Source organism: Bufo gargarizans, chromosome 3 (genome assembly GCF_014858855.1).
Source record: "Bufo gargarizans isolate SCDJY-AF-19 chromosome 3, ASM1485885v1, whole genome shotgun sequence".
NCBI classification, from domain to species: Eukaryota; Metazoa; Chordata; class Amphibia; order Anura; family Bufonidae; genus Bufo; species Bufo gargarizans.
This window is the reverse complement of record NC_058082.1, coordinates 355,130,918-355,151,031: the sequence shown is the minus strand read 5'-3', so window position 1 is coordinate 355,151,031 and position 20,114 is coordinate 355,130,918. Positions and strand designations below refer to the sequence as shown.

At 43.1% G+C, this 20,114-nt stretch overlaps 1 protein-coding gene across 1 annotated transcript in view; it reads right to left on the bottom strand.

Moving 5' to 3' along the window:
* Positions 1-406: 406 nt before the first annotated feature.
* SDC3 (syndecan 3) overlaps positions 407-20,114 on the bottom strand; it is a 105,666-nt gene continuing 85,958 nt past the window's right edge. The window contains exons 2-5 of the mRNA XM_044287818.1: positions 13,340-13,460; positions 8,111-8,640; positions 5,935-6,229; positions 407-3,140 (exon numbers count right to left, since the gene is read on the bottom strand). Of these exons, the coding sequence (XP_044143753.1) occupies positions 2,974-3,140; positions 5,935-6,229; positions 8,111-8,640; positions 13,340-13,460 (1,113 nt within the window). The 3' untranslated portion in view covers positions 407-2,973. The remainder of the gene's footprint in view (positions 3,141-5,934; positions 6,230-8,110; positions 8,641-13,339; positions 13,461-20,114) is intronic.

The window sequence follows — 20,114 nt, the reverse complement described above, 5'->3', positions numbered from 1 at the left end:
ACAGAATTTTTAACGTATGCAAATTAGCCTCTAGGAGCAATGGGGGTGTTGCCATTACTCCTAGAGGCTCTGCTCTCTCTGCACTTTGAAATAGCCAGGCATTATGCTGTTTTCACTTCCTAGTCTGGTCAACTAAAGTGAAGAGGGCGCGACAGTTGCAATGAGTGCAGAGCCTCAAGGAGTAACGACAATGCCCTCGTTGCTCCTAGAGGCTTATTTGCATATATTAAAGTATCATTTTTCTCAGCAATGCGGGCATATATGAACATAGGAGCAACACAGATGCCTTCAGCTGCCAAGCACACATGTAACAGGTCAGCCAGTTTCATATGTACAAATCTGTGACAAATTCTCTTTAACATTTACAACTGACAGCAACATTGTAGCAAAAAATGACAAGAAAATAAAAAATTCAAATGTTTTACGTTTTATTTCCTTAATGGGTACAGCACAGAAATAATTATAAAATTATTAAGATACATGAACTGCAACATTGCTTAAGATCATTGGCAAAGGTATAGTTTTATTCTGAAGTGAACCATTTTCGTTTGCTCGTTGCTCATGTTGCTTTAGCTTTTGGCTTTAAAGTCTGTGCTATGAGCCACATTTAGAACAGACTTTAAGAAGCAAATTTTTTATGCTAAAATCCTAGTGAATTACATACTGTACATACAAAAAAAATGCTCTATTACAGTATAACCCCGGTACCCAACCCCTTCTAGAAATTATTTCACCACTGACAACAGATGTTTTGTAAGAAATGACCCCACTTTGCAATTGCAGGTAGACTGCCAAATAATATACAAAATCAAAATCTCCCAGGTCTTGATATGGACCTTGTTCCGAACTGGAAAGTTTCAGCCAAGGAGTTGCTGTAAAGGCATAAATCGCCCCTTGGTGTGTTACATTCGGTCTCCGCAGGAAAAAGAACAAACACATAGACTGCCACAGAAAGGACATTCAGCTTGCTTGAAAGAAGTTCTAATTTGGATGAGAGCTTTATCTCATCATTCCTTTATGTTCTAGTCCTAAAAGCATTTAGTCATTGTACCAGTTACAGTTAGGATAAAAGTTATTTAACTTTACAAATATTAACCCATTGCCAGTGGCCTGTTTGAAACCCTCCAACCCAAGGATTCTGGGAAAGGGACTAAGGCCTCATGTTTCCCTTCTTTGGTGCTCCATTTCATTTACTTAGAGGTGAAAAGCCCACAGAAGATAACCCTTACATCTTATTTGGACACAAAAAATAATTAGGGAATATGAAGGAAACACATATTGTTTCATAATTCCCCTGCCTGTGACTCTCCAGCTGATGTAAAACTACAACTTCCAACATCCCCCGACAAGGTGTGGCTGGAGGGTCACAGGCTGCAGACCACTGGTTTAAGTCTTTATTCTCACTATATGTGTCAAATGTTTGTGCAATGTGTTTACTGTGCGGATTTCAGTGAGATTTGCAGCAAAACTGCATCAAATCTGCAAAAAAAAAAACACAAGTAACAAACGTTTTTTGGCGCAGATTTTCTGTTTGTGAATATGCACCTGAATCCTGACCGGATCCTCTGACGCAGATTTCATCATGGCCTAAGGCTTCTGAAAAACTCTATAAATTGGAAGTGGCACTGTGCTTTGGGAAAACTTTTGATATGTCATAGTGACATGTGAAAGGTTTTCATCGGTGGGGGTCCAAGCACTGAGATTCGCTAGAATGAGGAGAGAGAAGCGCTCACATAGCACACTCTCGCCATACTGCAGGAGATTCCCATAGATTCTCTACTAAGTCCGTCTCACGTCTGTCTCCAGCAGTGAGGAGAGGCAGCACTCCATGTGAGCACTTCTATCTCCTCGTTCTAGCGATCAGCAAAGGTCTCAGCACTCAGATCTCCACCAATATATCAAAATGTTTCCAAACTACAGGAACACTTTAAGCTCTGTAGCCGATCCAAAAACTGCTCAGAGTGAATTGTCATCCAGATTCAAAATAGCGTCAGGTGTGCTCATTTACATATACATACCCAGAATCCTTGGCTGCAGCCAAATCAATTGAACTGTGTTTTTTTCATAGCATACCAGACCTCTAAGTAAATAAAGCAGAGGTTATAGTGTTAGAACCGAGGAGGACAGAGTAACCATTGAAAAAGAGAACTGCACCATGAGGTTGGAGATTTTACCCCCGAACCAAATCCCTTTTTATGGCACGACATTTAACCACTAGCCTCATCCCTTCTCCATCTCAGTACCATTTAAAGAATAAACATGTAACCCTCTTTCAGTCTTTATTTCCACATCAGTACATTTGCTGGAGAACATTTTGCTTAAATTTAAAAAAAAAAGTTCTCTTTTTTTTTCCTAATAAGACTCCCTAAAATTTCTTAATTTACACCAGATCGTATTTACAGCTTAATGGCGGAGCCTGTGGTCGGACTAGAAAGTAATTTGAAGAGGCCTAATATAAAGATATATATATATATATAGGATTTTTATACAACATTCCAGATTCCCTTTAGCATGTACATAAACGTCCTATGCTGGAACTATTACTAAAAAACAGACCATCTGGGGCTGCAGAAACGATTTCCTAGTATATGCCAATACTGCAATAAAAGGTGAAGTAAAAGGTATCACTTGTGCTTTTTGGGTCCAGAATTTGCTATGTGTTGGCCACAACAATGTTATCAGTCAAGCATTGTCAAAGAACCCTCAAGGAAGCACCAGCAGTTGTGGCCATTGACAGTGTACGAATGCAAAGAGGAATGGAAGGAGTAGAAATCCCATGACAGGAACATTCTTTGTTTCCATACTGTCCTGATCTGGCCACATTTCATGTGACCACACTTCAGGTAGCTGTGACTTAAAAATGAAGAGCCCACATCCAGGATCACCGGACATGGAAGCCATGAAAGGAATATCCGTCCACAGGCTCATTGATCATCAGAACTGGCAAGAGGAAAGAAGGACACATCCCCCCTACTATGCGTAGAATTCTTCATGATTGTCCGGTTTTTGATAGGAAACGCTGGCTGGTTTGGGCTCCTCCAGAGCGTAACTTCCTTCATCTTTCTTTTTCATGCGGTAAATCAGTAGCATCACTAGAAAGGCAGCAAAAAGGGCTCCAACCACTCCTCCCACTATCACCGCTAGAAAAAGCAGAAAAGGTTCATTAACACCGGCTGAATGTCATAGTAAATTGCGCTTTTTCAATTATTTTTACATATTTTAAGACTCATTTGTTACAGCCCATTGCCTTAGTACCTGAGTTTCGAAGGGATAAATAATATCCTTGATGTAGTCATGATTATGTACAAAGTCGCTGGAGATCATATAAACTGCGTATAGTCTGAGTGTATGAAATGTAATACCTCAGCTACATCGCTCTTTGAAGCATAGATCAAAGAGCTGCATATTATGTCATGTTGGTGACATTTTAAGAAAGAAGCTTCTCAAGAAAAGTTGACCAGATAAATAAAAGATGACTCTAACCAATACCTGAAATAGGTTCAAAGCTGCCTGCTTCAGCTATTGGTGTGATAAAAGTGAAGAGAGAAAAGCTCCCCATAAACGTGGAGGCTTTTAGGTCTCTACAATTTAGAGGATCTGCCCACAGAAATAATATGCCCGCTTGGACTGTTCTTGTAGCCCCCCATTCACTACTACAGCCTGCAAGGCCTTTTCTGTAACTCCATCCACCCTGCTCACCAAATAAGATGGACATTCCAAGCTAGCCATGAATGGCACAGATAGGAATACCCCTTTCATTTATTCACTATGGTCACCACAAATATAAGTTTCCAAGGTGTTCTGTGAACTACTGTATATGCTTACAAGGAAACTGTCACAATCGACCTCCCTATCCAACTGTTTGCATAGACACATAGCTGTGGCTTACCTGAATAAAACATAGCATTTCTTTTGTTGATCTGAGGCTCCGTTCCCGAGTTATGACACTTTTTCTTAATATGCAAATTAGGGCTGCACAATATATCGCCAAAGGAATCGCAATAAATCGCCATATCGCAATCGCCAATTGGCCGAACCAAAAATGCTGCAATTGTATTACCATATTTTTCGCTTTATAAGACAAACTTTTTCCCCCCAAAAGTGGGGGGGAAAATGGCAGTGCGTCTTATAAAGCGATGGTTGACTTTTTACGTGGCTGACACGGATGTATAGCCGGCCGTACAAAATTCCTATATATCGTGCAGCCCTAATGCAAATTAGGCCTTTGGTGCAACAATTATGTTCTGCGCATGTGCCAATGATGTAAGCCTCCACCCAGAAATACGTAACACAGTGGACAGGGTGCAGGTTGTTTTTGGCCATGCCGAGAATCAAGGCTGTACTGCTCATGTGCCAAGTCGCTCGGGAACAGAGATTCAGATTAGCCAAAGAAACAGTATTTTAATCAGGTGAACCGCAGCTATAGGTCTATGTTCTTAGTTGCACAGAATCTCCTTTTAACAGTGCAGGATATAAGAAAATGGCTGCTTTTTACTTGGCTGTACCAGAGCAATTTAAAAATTATGCTTGCTTCTCTGTCATCACTTCTTGCTCTGCTGATATTGGCTGAAGATCTACATCACAGACTTCCTACAAGGGTTAAATGTTTATGCATAAGGACTTAGGGCTGTACTACATCAACAGATTATCTTACCAATTTTCCCCCAATCACACCAATAGTTGGCATGTATAACAAAAGATCTGTCTGTGTAACGGCCATCTGACCAAAGATTGGTCAGAAAATCTGTCACTCGATTATATAATGGTTAGCAGGACGAAAATTGATACTGACCCCTGGGAAGCCCTACTCAGAAGTCAAGATATGCCCTTCCAGGTACATGGTGGAAGACTAGACAATATCAATGAATGAATCCAGAAAGACCTTCTGTAAATGATCCACTGTCTGATGGACAACGCTTCACACCCACCATATTTTATTTTTTCTTTCCTGCTTTTATTTTTATCTTTTTCTCCTAGCATTTTGGACTCAATCAAATTCAGGCTTTTGTGCTTATATTAAGGCTTTTTCAAGCTTCTCCCTATTGGGTTAAGGCTTCAACAGCTCCCTAACATTACCTTAGATAGTTACATCTATGCTTCCTTCTCAATGTTACAACTTAACCGTTTGAGCTGTAATGCTCATGCCTCATAAATACAACAAAAACTGCTGATAAAAAGAAGAGCTCTTAGTATTGTAAGAGCTGCATGCAGGGGGAAGGCAAAGCAAGACTTCCGTGTAGTGCAATGAACGGTGCACAGGGAGAAAGCTGGAGGGCAGGGGAACTCACATCTCCTAGGTGCAGCTCCTGCAATGCAACTATTAATGGGAATCTGTCAGCTCCAAAACACCCCACAAACTAGAGTAAGTGCCGAGTCCAGTTATGTAAAGTTCATCTTCATATTTATTTGCATTTCAAAGCTGTGCTCTAACAAACCAGCAGTAAAATGCATTGCGAGAACTCCTCTTTGAGTCCTCTCTCTTATGTGCATGAGCTCAGGAGTCCTGTCAATGCATTGTACTGCTGGTTTGTCAGAGCACAGTGCTAGAATGCATATGAGTATGAAGATAATATTGACATAACGGGACTCTGCGTCAGTTACACTACACACTGCTTACTCTAGTTTGGGCGGGGGGTTATGGAGCTGACAGATTCCCTTTAAACTGTGAGTGTAACAGACACCCTGTTAAAATCAGCGCCTGTCACTACTTCTTGCTGCTCTCCTACCGGGCAGCACAAACACTGTGACAGATTCCCTTTAACAGAAAACCCTTATATATTATTCCAGGAATTAGAAATTTACTAAACCCATGAACTATATACCAAACAGTAACATTATAAGCACACAATACTTTAAATGCAATGCTATTAATTTATAGGCATGAGGTTGAGTAGGAAATTAAAGTGTTTGTGCAGATCAAAAGTAGTCACTCACCTATTAACACTTCTCGTCTCTCCAGAATATTCTTTTGCGGCATCTGTGCCAGGGTATTCCCAGAATCTATAGTGTTGTCAATGAGACCAGTATCTAGTTTCCTCCCCCGACCACGATCAGTGGGAGATGTGCCAGGTGGCAATACTTCATTGCCCAAGTCAGGTATTGTGGGTGGCTGTGTCTGAGATGCTTCCTCCTCCTCTTGGATCTCAAAGTCACCACTTGGGCCTCCACTCACTGGCACCTCTACATCGCTATCACGAGCAGTAGTTATGGTCACTTCCCAGTTGTCTGTCTGTCACCGAAAAAGAAAAATGGTGGTTAACTGATGTAGGCCAATCAAGGATTCTTACTCGCCTTACTTACATTCTTTTCACGTCTTAATAAATAAATGTAAAAACACATTTACATGGAATCCTTATTCTAACCACTGACAAGCAGTTAGAAAAATATTCTTAGTATATGACAGGGATTTCCATCAGAGCAATCACCTCCAGATCCCACAGTTGCCGACTGACTGCTCACTGAAGAGTCACTCACAAGGCGGACATATGTATTGTATGGCAGTTACCTATAACACTAAAGATGGCACTGATTTGTAGCTGTGTACAATCATGCTGACCATTTTACATCATATTGTGCATTTTTCCATGCATAACTATTGTCACAACTGTTAGGGTCTATTCACATGTCCTTAAGTGTTTTGTGGATCCACGAAACACGGACACTAGCAATGTGCGTTCCGCATTTTGCGGACCGCACATCGCCGGCACTTAATAGAAAATGCCTAATCTTGCCCGGAATTGCGGACAAAAATAGGAAATGTTCTATTTTTGGGGGGATCGGAATTGCGGACCCGGAAGTGCGGGTCCGCAATTCCGGATCTGTGCAGCACATCGTGCAGCCCCATAGAAATGAAAATGTCCGCAATTCCGTTCCGCAAAATTCTGAACAGAATTGCGGACATGTGAATGCACCCTAAAGTGCCTCTTGTGAGCATGATCAACCCTATTATACCAGGTATACTGTTTGGTAGAGTTGATCCTGCTCATTAAAACCACACCTTTCTTTTGCCTGCATGTTGAATGGCTGCAGATATATCTGCGTTTTTATACATATGCAAATAAGCACTCCACGCACCAGGGGGCAGGCTGAATCCTCAGAACACTGCTTTTGTAACTCCCCTACCCCTTAATTGACAGAGCTAGCCATCAGCATGCTGAGGCCAGGTCTTTGTCCTAGCATCTACATATCATATACACTACTAACTATAGCCTCCCCATAGTGGAAAAAAAAGAGGTATTCTATGCTTAAAAAGCTAATAAATATTACTGGTTTATTCACGGGCACAGTATATGATTATAAAGAGACAAGTAATATGTATTAGCTTTCTAAGCATAGACAGCCACTCTTCTTAATATGATAAGGCTGTGGCCTGGAGGTACGTGGTCAGCCTTGCATACAAATATCCCAGGTTAAAATCCCAGGGTAGACTTCTACATTTTTTTAGTTACCCACCCACCAATTTAACCCACAATAAAATACTATAGCCTTACTATATTAAGAATAGAGGTTTTCTATACTCAGAAAGCTAATACATATTACTGGTGTCTTTATAATCATATATTGTGCCTCTGATTATACCTGCAATATGTATTAGTTTGCTAATGTCTAGCCCTGTCAATTGAGGGGAGAGGGCAGTCTGCAGACCACAGGGGTGTTACAAAGCAGTGCTCCAAAGATTAAGCCCCACCCCCTGGATGCTCCAACATGCTCATTTACATATGGATACAGATGCAGATATCTGTGCAACTGTTTAACATGCAGACAAAAGAAAGGTATAGTTTTAATCAGTGTGATCAACCTTACCAGACAGTATGTCTGGTTTAATAGGTTTGATCATGCTGACAAAGGCTCTTTAAGGTTTATATATCATTACAATAATTTATACAACTTCTTTAAAAGGTTGCCTAAGATTTTTTAAATAATTGGCAAAGGGCAGGAAACTGTGGGAAAAAAAACACCCTTTAAATGTCCCACTGCTGTGGCCCTGAAGCTCCACACTGGTCCTGCAGCAAACGCATGCCATACATTATTTAAGTGACTGTTGCAGGCAATCCCTGGCCTTTGCAGTCATTTGCTCATGACTTTTCTACATTGTTGCCTACATCCTCACCTGTGGTTGTTGAGTAGGAGTCACTTCTTCCAAATCCTCTATTTCTCTGTCCTCTGCAACGGTTGTCTGAACTGTTCTGTCATCTTGGGTAGGCCACTGCTGGCTGCTTCCCTGGCCTGGAATGGTCCCAATGTTTTCTGTATCATCATCCCATTCCTTTGTTTCTTCCTCTGTAGTAGTAGGCATTAGTGTTGTTAAAGTTGATACTATAATCACAGGTTGTAACCGGCGTACCTCAGTTGTCCTGGCTGTTGCAGTGGTTACAGCAGCAGTAGTTGCTTCTTCTTTGGTAGGACTAGTTGGTGTGGGTGCAGCAGTTATGGATGGTGTTTCTGGGGCTTCAGGAAGAACCCATGGGTGCTGTTGATGTATTAAGGTTGCTTGTGTTGTGGGAGGAAGCAAAGTTGTTTGTAGAGTTGGAATTGTGTCTACCGTAGGTGCTGGTTTCAGGGCTGTGGCGGTGGGTGGAGCAATGGGCGTTTCTGTAGTGAATATGACCCCAAAATCCAGCCTGGACTCCATCTCAAAATCTAAGAGCAGACAAACAAAGTGATTTATTTTCAAAAGTCTTGAAGCTGCCTCCTGGGACAGCTTAAAGGGGTTGTCAAGGATTAGAAAAACATAACTGCTTCTTCCAAAATACAGCACTACACCTATTCACAGGTTATGTGCAGTACTGCAGATATGCTCTATTAACTCCAATGAGGCTGAGCTACAATACCATCCTCAACCGATGGACAGGAGTGGAGGAAGTGCCATGTTTTTCTAATCCTGGACGATCCCTTTTAATAGTCATAAAGCCCCGTCTTGTAACATCCAACTTATTTGTCTTATAATATCCATTATCACGTAATATCCAACTTATTTTTAGTCTAACACTTACATCGCAGAATCAATTCTTCCCTTTAGCATTACACTATATCCTGACCCGCTTACCCTTAAAGCTAAATAGATCTAACCAACACATTTCATGAAAGGATTCTCCTGGACTTCGTCATACGTTTTATAAATGGAGTTATAGAGTTGAATCTTTGCTGCACTGGGCCACGGCACTTCATACCAAAATTTCTCATGGTTATCTATGTGTTGTACGGCAGGGATGCCCAACCTGCGGCCCTCAAGCTGTTGCAAAACTACAACTCCCAGCATGCCCGAACAGCCTACAGCTATCAGGGCATGTTGGGAGTTGTAGTTTTGCAACAGCTGGAGGACCGCAGGTTGGGCATCCCTGTTGTAAGGCAGTCTAGAGGCACTGTCCGATACTTATCAAGGTATTTGCATCAGTTTTTTGGCGTATTATACACCGAAACCTTGTCTTTTCTGCTTTATGACAAATCTGCGCAAATCTGGCATTTTGTAAAAATGGAGTGAATAGAGGGTGTTTTATTATATAAAACAATTTTGTAACATCATTATATACAACTTTTCTTGGACTATGCAGGGACACGCCTCTTTGACAAGGGAAATGGTAACAACCAATTGTCAGTTTATTGAAGAAGGAATAAAGGTATGGAAAACTGCATGTATTCTGCCTTCCTATGTTTCTCAATGGCGACCCACGCTGTAGAAGGCTGGATCTACGTGCATATCCATGCCATGTAAAACAATGGAATAATGCACCTTTTGAACATAGTAACAGCAAGATGTCCACACAGACAAGTCAGAGAAGAGTTAACAGGTCTTCTACCATTTGTTAATGGAATTTAGAGCAATTTGTTTATTTGCATATCGATTGGAAGTACTTTTTCTCCAGAACGAAGTATTGGATCACTAAGTGAAAGGTATCAATACATTCAGCTCAGCTAGCCCTACAGAGAAGTGCGCTTCCTGACCGCTACTGTACATGTGCTGCAGAAGTTCGAACTCAGGGCCTCAGCAGCACCATAGCCGACGGGTTTCTGCTGTTTTACAAAAGCAAATGGAATTATAGATGACAACTTTAATCACTGACTTTTGACCCCTCAGATGACGTGGACAATTGCGAAGACGGCATCTGAGTGACAAAAGCTCAGAAGCGCTGAGCTACCGGGCCCAAACGGCTTTCCAGCACTGAGATCGAGGTGGCCATTCGGTTGCTGTGACAGCCTCAGGCCCTCTAAAGGATCCAAAGCCTGACACAGCTATCTTTCTGTGGAGCTCTGCCTGGTAACTCACTGCAGTCTATGGGAGCCCCTATGGGGGACATAATTAAGTGTAAAAAAAAAGTAAAAAAATAAATCATATATGCCCGGGCCCCTTACACTGAATATAATTACCTGGCGCCCACTCCAGGTGACGTCTCCGTCACTGCCTGCCAGTGGCTCCTCCGCCCCCCCGAGATGTTTTCATTCGTGCATGGGGAGCCCCCCCCCACGGAGCTTCTAGGTGCTGCAGCAACACCCCACTAGCACCTAGAGGCTCAATTGAATATTATAAAAGTCATTATTTAGTGCGAACGGCACCAGGCAGGGAGATATAAGTCATACAGTTATGTTCTGCTGACATTAGCACATTGCTAATGTCAGCCAGCTACATAACAATTTTTCTGATGACAAAAACCCTTTATGGCCTAATTCACACTACCGTCCGTATTTTGTATCCTCGTTTGAACTGCATTTTTTGCAGATCGCATGCGGACCCTAAAAAAAAAGGATTCTTGTCCGTTTTGCAGACAAGAATAGGCATTTCTATAATAGGGACTGAGGAAAGTGAGGGATGCATGCGGCCGGTATACGTATTTTGCGGATCTGCAGTTTGCAAACCACAAAATGACAATGGCCGTGTGCATGAGGCCTAATCCTCATCAAATAGGCTCATAACGTTTTGCATCCATGTAGTATTTTATAAACCATTCACATGTTGTAATTTTTTCTGCACGGATATATTTCTACAGGTTTATTTTTCTTGTGGGTCCTGCACGGAAAAGCCATGGATTATCCCCAATAAATTGACAATAGGGGTTAATCCTTGTGCAGATCAATGGCACATCTGCAGTAGAAATTTGAGTGCAACACACTTGTACAACACATGGTAACATAACCTAAGGCTCACGCACTGAACATAACAGCTGTAGATATCTCACAAGCTGGGCACGTTCACATATACACATGTAAAACCATTAAATGGAAAACAAAGTCTCTATACTCCTCATATACGGTCCCCTTCGCTCTCCCCCACAGTCTTAGCATAGTTTCTGCTTGTAATCACTATAAATCCACCTGCACAGGAGTGGATGACGTGAACGCGAGCTGACTTCATACTATTATGCTGGGAAATCCGTATTGTCATTTAGACATTGAAATTAACAGAGCCATAAATATAAAATACACAGAAAAAACCAAAGAACTGCAGAAAACAGAATTTACCTTTCACACATAGAAATGTAGTAATGGTGCATTTCAACTAAATCTGCATAGGGATTGTGCCAAGAAACTGGATGTGATGTCCACTGGCTGTGGCCGCCATTTGCTGCACCATTTGAATGCAAAATCCTGCAGCCACAGCAGGTGGGCGAGGGTTGGCTGCATACAGCCAGTCGCACAATTGGGCCATACCCTGATAGATCCTGTCTTACGTGACAAATGTACGGTAGTTTTGGCTTTATAAGACACACCGGACTATAAGACGCTTAGGTTTAGACACACCAGACTTTAAGACGCACCCCAGGTTTAGACAACAGAAAATATTTTTTTTAGGTCCTCTTTGTAGGGATTGTGGTTTACTGAAGTGGACGGGTCAAGGTCAGTCAATTTAGGGTGTAGCATGAAGGAAGGGGGGAGAGTTTTAGTCTGCTCCTGTTACCCTTACTGTGTCATCTGCTGACCATTGTAATAACCAGCAATGGTGCATGTGGTCACTTCAGTAAATGTACCTATCCAAATAAATGTGTCTCCTGCCATTGCTCTGTTGTGTCCTGCCATGCTTCTTGTTCTGCTAGATTATTTTTAAGTATTTGTCTGCGACACACTTCTGGTACACACACAGCTCTGCAAAACACGCACAGCACCATCATACACAGATACAGCTCTGCTATACACATACAGCCCTGCTACACACACAGTTCTACTACACACACATACAAGTTCCATTACATACATACATCTCTGCTATACCCATACAGGTCTGTTACACACATACAGCTCTGCTACACACATATACACACATTTATCCTTAAATAGAAAATCACATTTGCCTCCACTAGTGACGGCTGTATAGTCTATCTGCTCTGGCTCCTCCCATTGATGACATCAGTATAGGTCCTTAAGCTGTACTTTCCTTTCCTTTCAGTACAGCTGTAGGACCTTCCTCCCCATGCTCTCTCCTGCTGCCTCTGATCACACAGATCAGTGTCGGCAGGGAAAGAGCGGTGTGTGCAGATGCACAGCTCTGTCACTGATCGGGCAAAGCAACACATCAATGAGAATGGTGGAAAACTACTTTCTGGGCACCTGGCTTATGGAAGTGAGGGTTGCTTCAACAGCCATGGGCTCACTAGTCAGAAAGGAGGGCAGAGGGTAAATGTAGGGGCCTCCGGGGCTGTGGAGCTAATAAGCTTAATGTCTGACTACGACCCTTTTAGTTTTCCACATTCTGGCTCCAGCTCCATAAATGCTTCATATTTACTGAAATAATAAGAAATCTCAAACTTAGGGCTCATTCACACGACCGTGCCGCAATTTGCTGAACGGAACCAATGGCCCATTATAGAAATATCTATTCTTGTCCGCAAAACAGACAAGAGTAGGACATGATTTATCATTTTCGCTGGGCCACGGAAGGAGCAACGGATTTGGACAGCACACAGAGTGCTGTCCACATCCTTTACGGCCCCATTGAAGTGAATGGGTCCGCAGCCGAGCCGCAAAAAATTGTTTGGATTGGTCAATCACTTTCAAAACGGAAAAACAACAGAAACCACGTCACAGTGCAGACCTGTCATATGACAGACACTAATGGTGTCCACCCGACCCCATTACTTATAATTGAGTCCAATAGGTTCGGTCAATGTGCCCGCCGTTTTGCCAGAAAAAAAAAATTGCTCTGCATGTGTGTCAAATGTGACACCATTTCCTATGTGAACATACATTTTGTAAAATGCACAAGAAAAAAAGGCAGTTTCTAAAATGTAGGTAATATTACCATGTGGACTGTAATGAGAAGAGCCAACTATGCTCTAGTATGTGACATCTTCTCACAGTATGTAGGATACAGAATTTATATACGGTACTCTGTTATAGCCTTAACATTTACCACCAGATCCTGATCCAGAATAAACATCGTCTGTATCGTCCTCATCAAGGAAATCATCATCGCCAGAACTTTCTAGATCAAATGGTTTTTCATCCTCATATTCCTTACGCCATCTTTGAGCCTATAAGGGGCAGAAAAAAAGGTGTTACTTCTAAAAGTAATAAAAAAATTCTGTGTTGCCAAATTGGTTTGTGATATTAAATGTTTAGTACATCACAGCACAGACGACTAAAACAGAATATCATGTATACTGGTCCAGGAGTAGACTTCAGCAGTAACCACACAATAAAAGCTCCATAGAAAAGAATGAAAAACTATGTTCACACTTGTGTTATTTAGTCATTTAGTCAAGGTCCCTTCAAGGTTTCCATCTCTGTTGACAGCCGTGTGTTTCTTGCCATGAAAAAGAATCCTTGAGAAATTCAGCACAGCCTTATGGTTTCCATTATTATAGCGACCAACCTGTTCCCTGCTTGTGCACTGGATGTCTGCCGGTCTTATTGTGCTGTGTGATCTCGGATTTCTACAGCCTGGCTTCTGTTTATCAATTCAGGGTACCTTGCTTCTCAAAACACCATCTGCCACCCCTCAGCGGCACACAACCTGTAGAGTCTTTGCACATGGTCCATAGCCCCATGAGTGCAGGGGTGCACCTAGCCTTTCTGCTGCCTGAGGCGAAAACTGAAACGCCCGGCTCAGGCAGCACGATAATGACGACACCGCCCTCTGATAGGCTACAGGAACTAGGACTAGAGCCTATTAGAGGAAACGGTGGGCCAGGGAGACATCACTCCCGTGCCCCGTTGCAGCATTCAACTGTATTGCTGTCCTAAGTACAGCAATGCAGTTGAATATGTAGAGATGAGGGTTTCCACAATGGAATTGCTCATTGCCCATAGCCCTTCTTCTGCTCCCCTGGTGCTGCCTGAGGCGATCACCTCACCTGGCCCCATTGGTGGTGCTCCCCTGCATGAGTGGCATTCTAATGTGAACATACTTTGCACTCTGTCCCGCTGTTTAACCGTAGCAAATCCAATAGTGACATAGTGGGTCTACGGTCCTATTCCAAAGCCTGACTGTTATCCATATCCATTAAATGGTTCAGTTTTTTCATATTCCAAGAATACAGATAAGCAGCCTAATATAAATGTCTGATCGTTTCCATGCTAATACTGTGTGGCTGAGTCTTCAGAATCATGTGTAATATAGTCTACTAACCCCATGAGATGACATTTCATTTGTACCTAATCTCAATCTCTCATACTGAAAAAAGAAATACAAATCCTCAATATCTCATTCTGAGTTCTCTTTTTTGTGTAGAACATGTGTAAGCCCTTAAGACAACCCTTGCCCGCATGCCCTAGTAGAGAATATAGAGGTTGTAGAGTGCTCTTAAGCTGGTAAGAAGCCATTTATTACTATAAATGTCTAGAAGGTCTGTCTAGAAGCTTCTTCAGAGATTGCCGTAGAGTCCAATCCCCCTGAACTCCACCACTGATGCTCCCAGGCCAGTCTTTCTGGCACTGCAGTGATGACATCCCATGACCACAGCTAATCAATGGCCTCAATGGCTGTGTGGGTTAGTTGGAGATGTCATTGCTGCAGAGCAGGAAACAAAGTCCTCTATTCTATTTCTCCAGACACAGCAAAGCCTGGCACCTGTAAGGCAGCACAAAGAGGCTGCACATACCGTATTTTTCGCCGTATAAGACGCACTTTTTCTTCCCCCAAAATGGGGGAGAAATGCCCCTGCGTCTTATACGGCGAATGCAGTCAGTTTTACATCGCTGGCAGCGATGTAAAGAGAGCGAGGACTCGGGGAGGGACTGGGAGGAGGAGCTGGGGCCGGCAATAGCGGCGGGGCGGTGCAGTCACTGTACTATAGCCCCGCCCCGCCGCTCCTGTATACTAATAAAATATGTCATATTCAATGAATGGTTATTAAATATGCCCCTTTATGCCTAATAGTACCTTAAATCCTAAGCTCATCCGTACAATGCAGGCCGGGCGGGCGGCAGCGTAACTCCCTGATGTCACGTGCCTGCGCCGCCTACTTTATGAATGAAGCAGGCGGCGCAGGCAAGTGACGTCAGTGAGTGACGCGCCGCGCCGGCCGCCCGGCCTGCCGGCATTGTACTGAAGCGCTTAGGATTTAAGGTACTTTTAGGAATAAAGAGGCATATTTAATAACTATTAATTGAATAAGACATATTATATTAGTATACAGGAGCGGCGGGGGATCTGTGGATGGCACAGTTATGGGCTGGGAGGGTCTGTGGATGACACATGTATAACAGTGCCATCCACAGATCCGCCCCTGTAACAGTGCCAGCCACAGATCCCCCTGTAACAGTGAAAGCCACAGATCCCCCCATAACAGTGTCTGTCATCCACAGTTCCCCCTAACAGTGTCCGTCATCCACAGTTCCCCCCATAACAGTGTCCGTCATCCACAGATCCCCCCATAAGTGTCCGTCATCCACAGATCCCCCCATAACAGTGTCAGTCATCCACAGATCCCCCCATAACAGTGTCCGTCATCTACAGATCCCCCCATAACAGTGTCCGTCATCCACAGATCCCCCATAACAGTGTCCGTCATCCACAGATCCCCCCATAACAGTGTCCGTCATCCACAGATCCCCAGTAATAGTGCCATCCACAGATCCCCAGTAATAGTGCCATCCACAGACCACCTAGTTCCAAACCCACCAAACCCACAGCACACCTTTTGGTTAAAAATATTTTTTTTCTTATTTTCCTCCCCAAAAACCTAGGTGCGTCTTATACGCCGGTGCGTCTTATACGGCGAAAAATACGGTATATTGCCATATGGGCTGCTTCAGGCTGTGCGTATACAGACATTAGAAGGCTCCATGGAAGCCCTATTGTCACTCTGTATAAAACTCTGACTGACATAACTGCAGGGTGTCAGACCCCTGCCAATCAGACACTGATGTCTTATCCTGAGGGTAGGCCATCACTTGTCTATGTGTTCATGAGACCAACCCTTTTAAAGCTCCACTGTCATCCAGGGCCCGAGCCCTTTAAATTTCCACATTTCAAGCATAAGTACAAAGCATATTCCTGCAAACCGGGTTGTGACTCCAAAGCAAATATCAAGCTGCCTTCTATGTACATGGCATCCAGAACTAATCCTGCATCAAATTATCGTACACAAAATGATCGCTTCACACTAGACCACTATAAAGCCTTGATGTTATTCTACCAACCATAAATATTAGTCACCGCGACACACCACGGACCGCAAAATACATACGGTTGTGTGCAAGAGGCCTTATATATACTTTCCAGAACGCTAAGGCCTCTTTCACACAAGCGTGACGGATTAGGTCTGGATGCGTTCAGTGAAACTCGCACCATTTTGCAAGCAAGTTTAGTCCCCTTTCACAAAAGCGAGTTTTCCGCGCGGGTGCAATGCGTGACATGAACGCATAGCACCTGCACTGAATCCTGACCCATTCATTTCAATAGGTCTGTGTACATGAGCATTGTTTTTCATGCATCACTTCTGCGTTACGTGAAATTCGCAGCATGTTCTATATTCTGCGTTTTTAACGCAGCCCTGAATGGGGCTTCAGTGAAAAACGCATTGCAGTCCGGAAGAAAGTCAGGATGCAATGCGTTTTTCACTGATGGTTGGTAGGAGACGTTGTTTGTAAACCTTAAGTTTTTTTATCACGCACGTAAAAAACGTATCAAAATGTATTGCACTCGTGCGGAAAAAATTTACCAACTGAACACAATTGCAGACAAAACTGACTGGACTTGCTTGCAAAATGGTGCGAGTTTCACTGAACGGAACAGTTGGCCCCTAATAGAACAGTATTAGCCTTGTCCGTAATGCGGACAATAATAGGACATGTTCTATTTTTTTGCGGAACGGAAATACGGAAACGGAATGCACACGGAGTACCTTCCGTTTTTTTTGTGGACCCATTGAAATGAAGGGTTCCGTATACTGTCCGCAAAAAACCCGGAACAGAGACCGAAAGAAAATACGTTTGTGTGCAAGTGGCCTAACAGTGACAGCATTATGCGACCCCCTCAGTGCTGGGAGGTCAGGATGGGAGCTGCTGTATACTCACACTGCGAGTCTGGAGTGTAGAACTTGCTCATATGAAAGGGGCCTAAATGACTACTGTAGCCAATCACTGGGCTCATGAAGCCAGTGATTGGCTACAGCGGAGATGTAGGGTATATGGCCATGTCAACAATGTCCAGCAAAGACGACTGGAAGTGGAGAGGGGTGAAAAGGGTGAACTATAGTGCGCACTCTGCATTGAAAAGAACGGGAGCCTGTTTTCAAGCATTTTTGAAGCGTATGACATTGTAACAATGCCTAAAACAGACAAGAATAGGACATGTTCTATATTTTTGCAGGGCTACAGAACGAACATACGGATGCGGATAGCACACGCGGTGTGCTGTCCGCATTTTTTGCGGACCCATTGAAATGAATGGGTCTGCATCTATCCGCAAAAAAACTGAACGGACACGGAAACAAAATAAGTTTGTGTGCAGAGAGACGCTGCATATTGTAAGCATGGCCTATACCTGAAAGATACATTGTGAAAATGTACTTAAAAGGGTTGTGTCAGGAAACCTATTGTACATTATTCAAACCAGACCCTGGATCTGAATACTTTTGTAATTGCATGTAATTAAAAATGTATTATAGCCACTGAGTTATTCAACAAAATGTATCTGTATAGCGCCACCTGCTGCTTGTTCTTTTCCTTATTTTTTGTCCGTCTCACTGAGCTGGTCAAGCGCACTCAGTTAAAATCTTTAAGTGCCAGCAGTCATATGTTCTGTTAGTAGTTGTGGCAATTACAGGGAGAGAGCTGCAGTAGAAAGGGCATGCCCCCTGAGCTGCCAGGCTGAACACAATCTAGCAGAGCAATATGAGCAGTGAATGTGGAGATCTCTGGATCCACGTGAGGTACAGGGCTGGTTCTAGCTTTGAGAGATTGTGATGTCTATATGATGTCTGATTTTCATATTTTACATCAATCATGGGCTAAGCCCTTTTACTGTGAAACATTTAACCAACTTTTTCTTTTTTTATAAATATGTCTTGTCTGATGGGATTTTTGTCATCTACTAATATATAGAGGGACTCACACCATCCATTGGTATCAGGGAAAATGAGGGCTTCCTACACTCCATGGACTCTGAGGTGTACGCACCCACATCTAAGGCCTCGTCCACATGGCATGACCATAGCCTGTATATGTATGATTTATATGATTATGTACAAATCCATCCACCAGTTTTAACTATGATCTCTACTAGTAAGGAGACGTAGGGGCCCAGAGGAGTCCACACCATTAAAAAGTTACTGAAGTAATATATCCGCTTTTTGTTTCTTACACACTGATTTGACCTGTAAAAACCCACAGGAAATACCAAAAGGAGAAGTGCTAATTCAGGTATGGAGGGTTTGACAGAAAGGTCATAGGCTCGGGACAATTTCCTGCTGTTGTTTATAATGATTTCCAGATTCCTCCATTCTTTCTTTAGAACCACACCAAAATCCTCTTGTACCCTCTCCAATTGCAAACAGATGAGACGTGGAATCCAGACTCGCTGATTCCACCCCCCTATATTTCTTCCTAACAAAGTTCTGCAACTGCCAGGACCAGAGCTATTCCCAGGCACTGATGGGGTTAAGCAGATTAATTCTCACATGGCACAGACAGAAATCTAATCCCATCAACATCGGGTGCCATACAGTATAGACGCGGTAATTAGCGGAGAAGGGGCATTAATGCATCAGTCGGGTGTCTGGAGCATGGGACTCAGCCGCTGCTGGCTGGGCACCTTACTGAGCAGTCCAGTGAATTAGTGCTGCTATATATACCTGGATCTGAGCAGCCCAGGAGGCCTTACACACAGGAATTTTACCACAAAAAACGCAGAAATGTCCACATACATTTTGTTTTGTGTTTGCCCACTAGCATTTTCTTTCTGGCGTTTCCCCCAATAGAGAAGGTGATGTGAAAGTGCCATATTTCCCGCAGACTTTCAGCTAACATCTGAGGTGGCATTTTTACCTGAAAAAATGCACCAAAAAGGCAGATGCAGAAAATTCCACTAAAAACGGAAAGGAGAAACACCGGCAAAAACCTATGTGTGAAATCACCCTTAGGCCTCATGCACACGATGCTGGCCGTGCCCGTTGTGCAGACCGCAATCACAGGCACCAACCATGTGCCCGTGTCTGCAGACCCATTTACTTGAATGGGGTGCACTATTTTTTTTTGCCGCGTAGAAGCATAGACAGAAAACCGTGCCTACATTCCGCACCCCATCTTCCATGATACAGTGTGCACACAAGCGGTGCCCGTATATTGCGGACCCTCTGTTTCATTCTGCTGCAGAAATTTCTGTGACTAAAGAAAAAAACTGGGTCATTTTCTATCGGAATATAGTCTAAAAAGGGCAAAATTCAGACAATCAGGTTGTATGTAAGAAAGTACTTACAGATTACTGCACATTTACTTGTGGCAGTGATTGGCTGAGGAGAAAGACTAGGCCATTTCCTGTGGACGGGATCAGCGTTATAATGGCGGCAATATTTTTAACCCATTCTGGCCCATTTTTTAAAAGTGTTCCCTGGAAAATTCCAGGGAATTTGTCTAAGGGCTCGTTCACACGAACGTATTTTGCGTTCCGTACACGGGCTTTTTTTTCTGCGTTCCGCATACGGTCCGTATACGGAACCATTCATTTCAATGGGTCTGCAAAA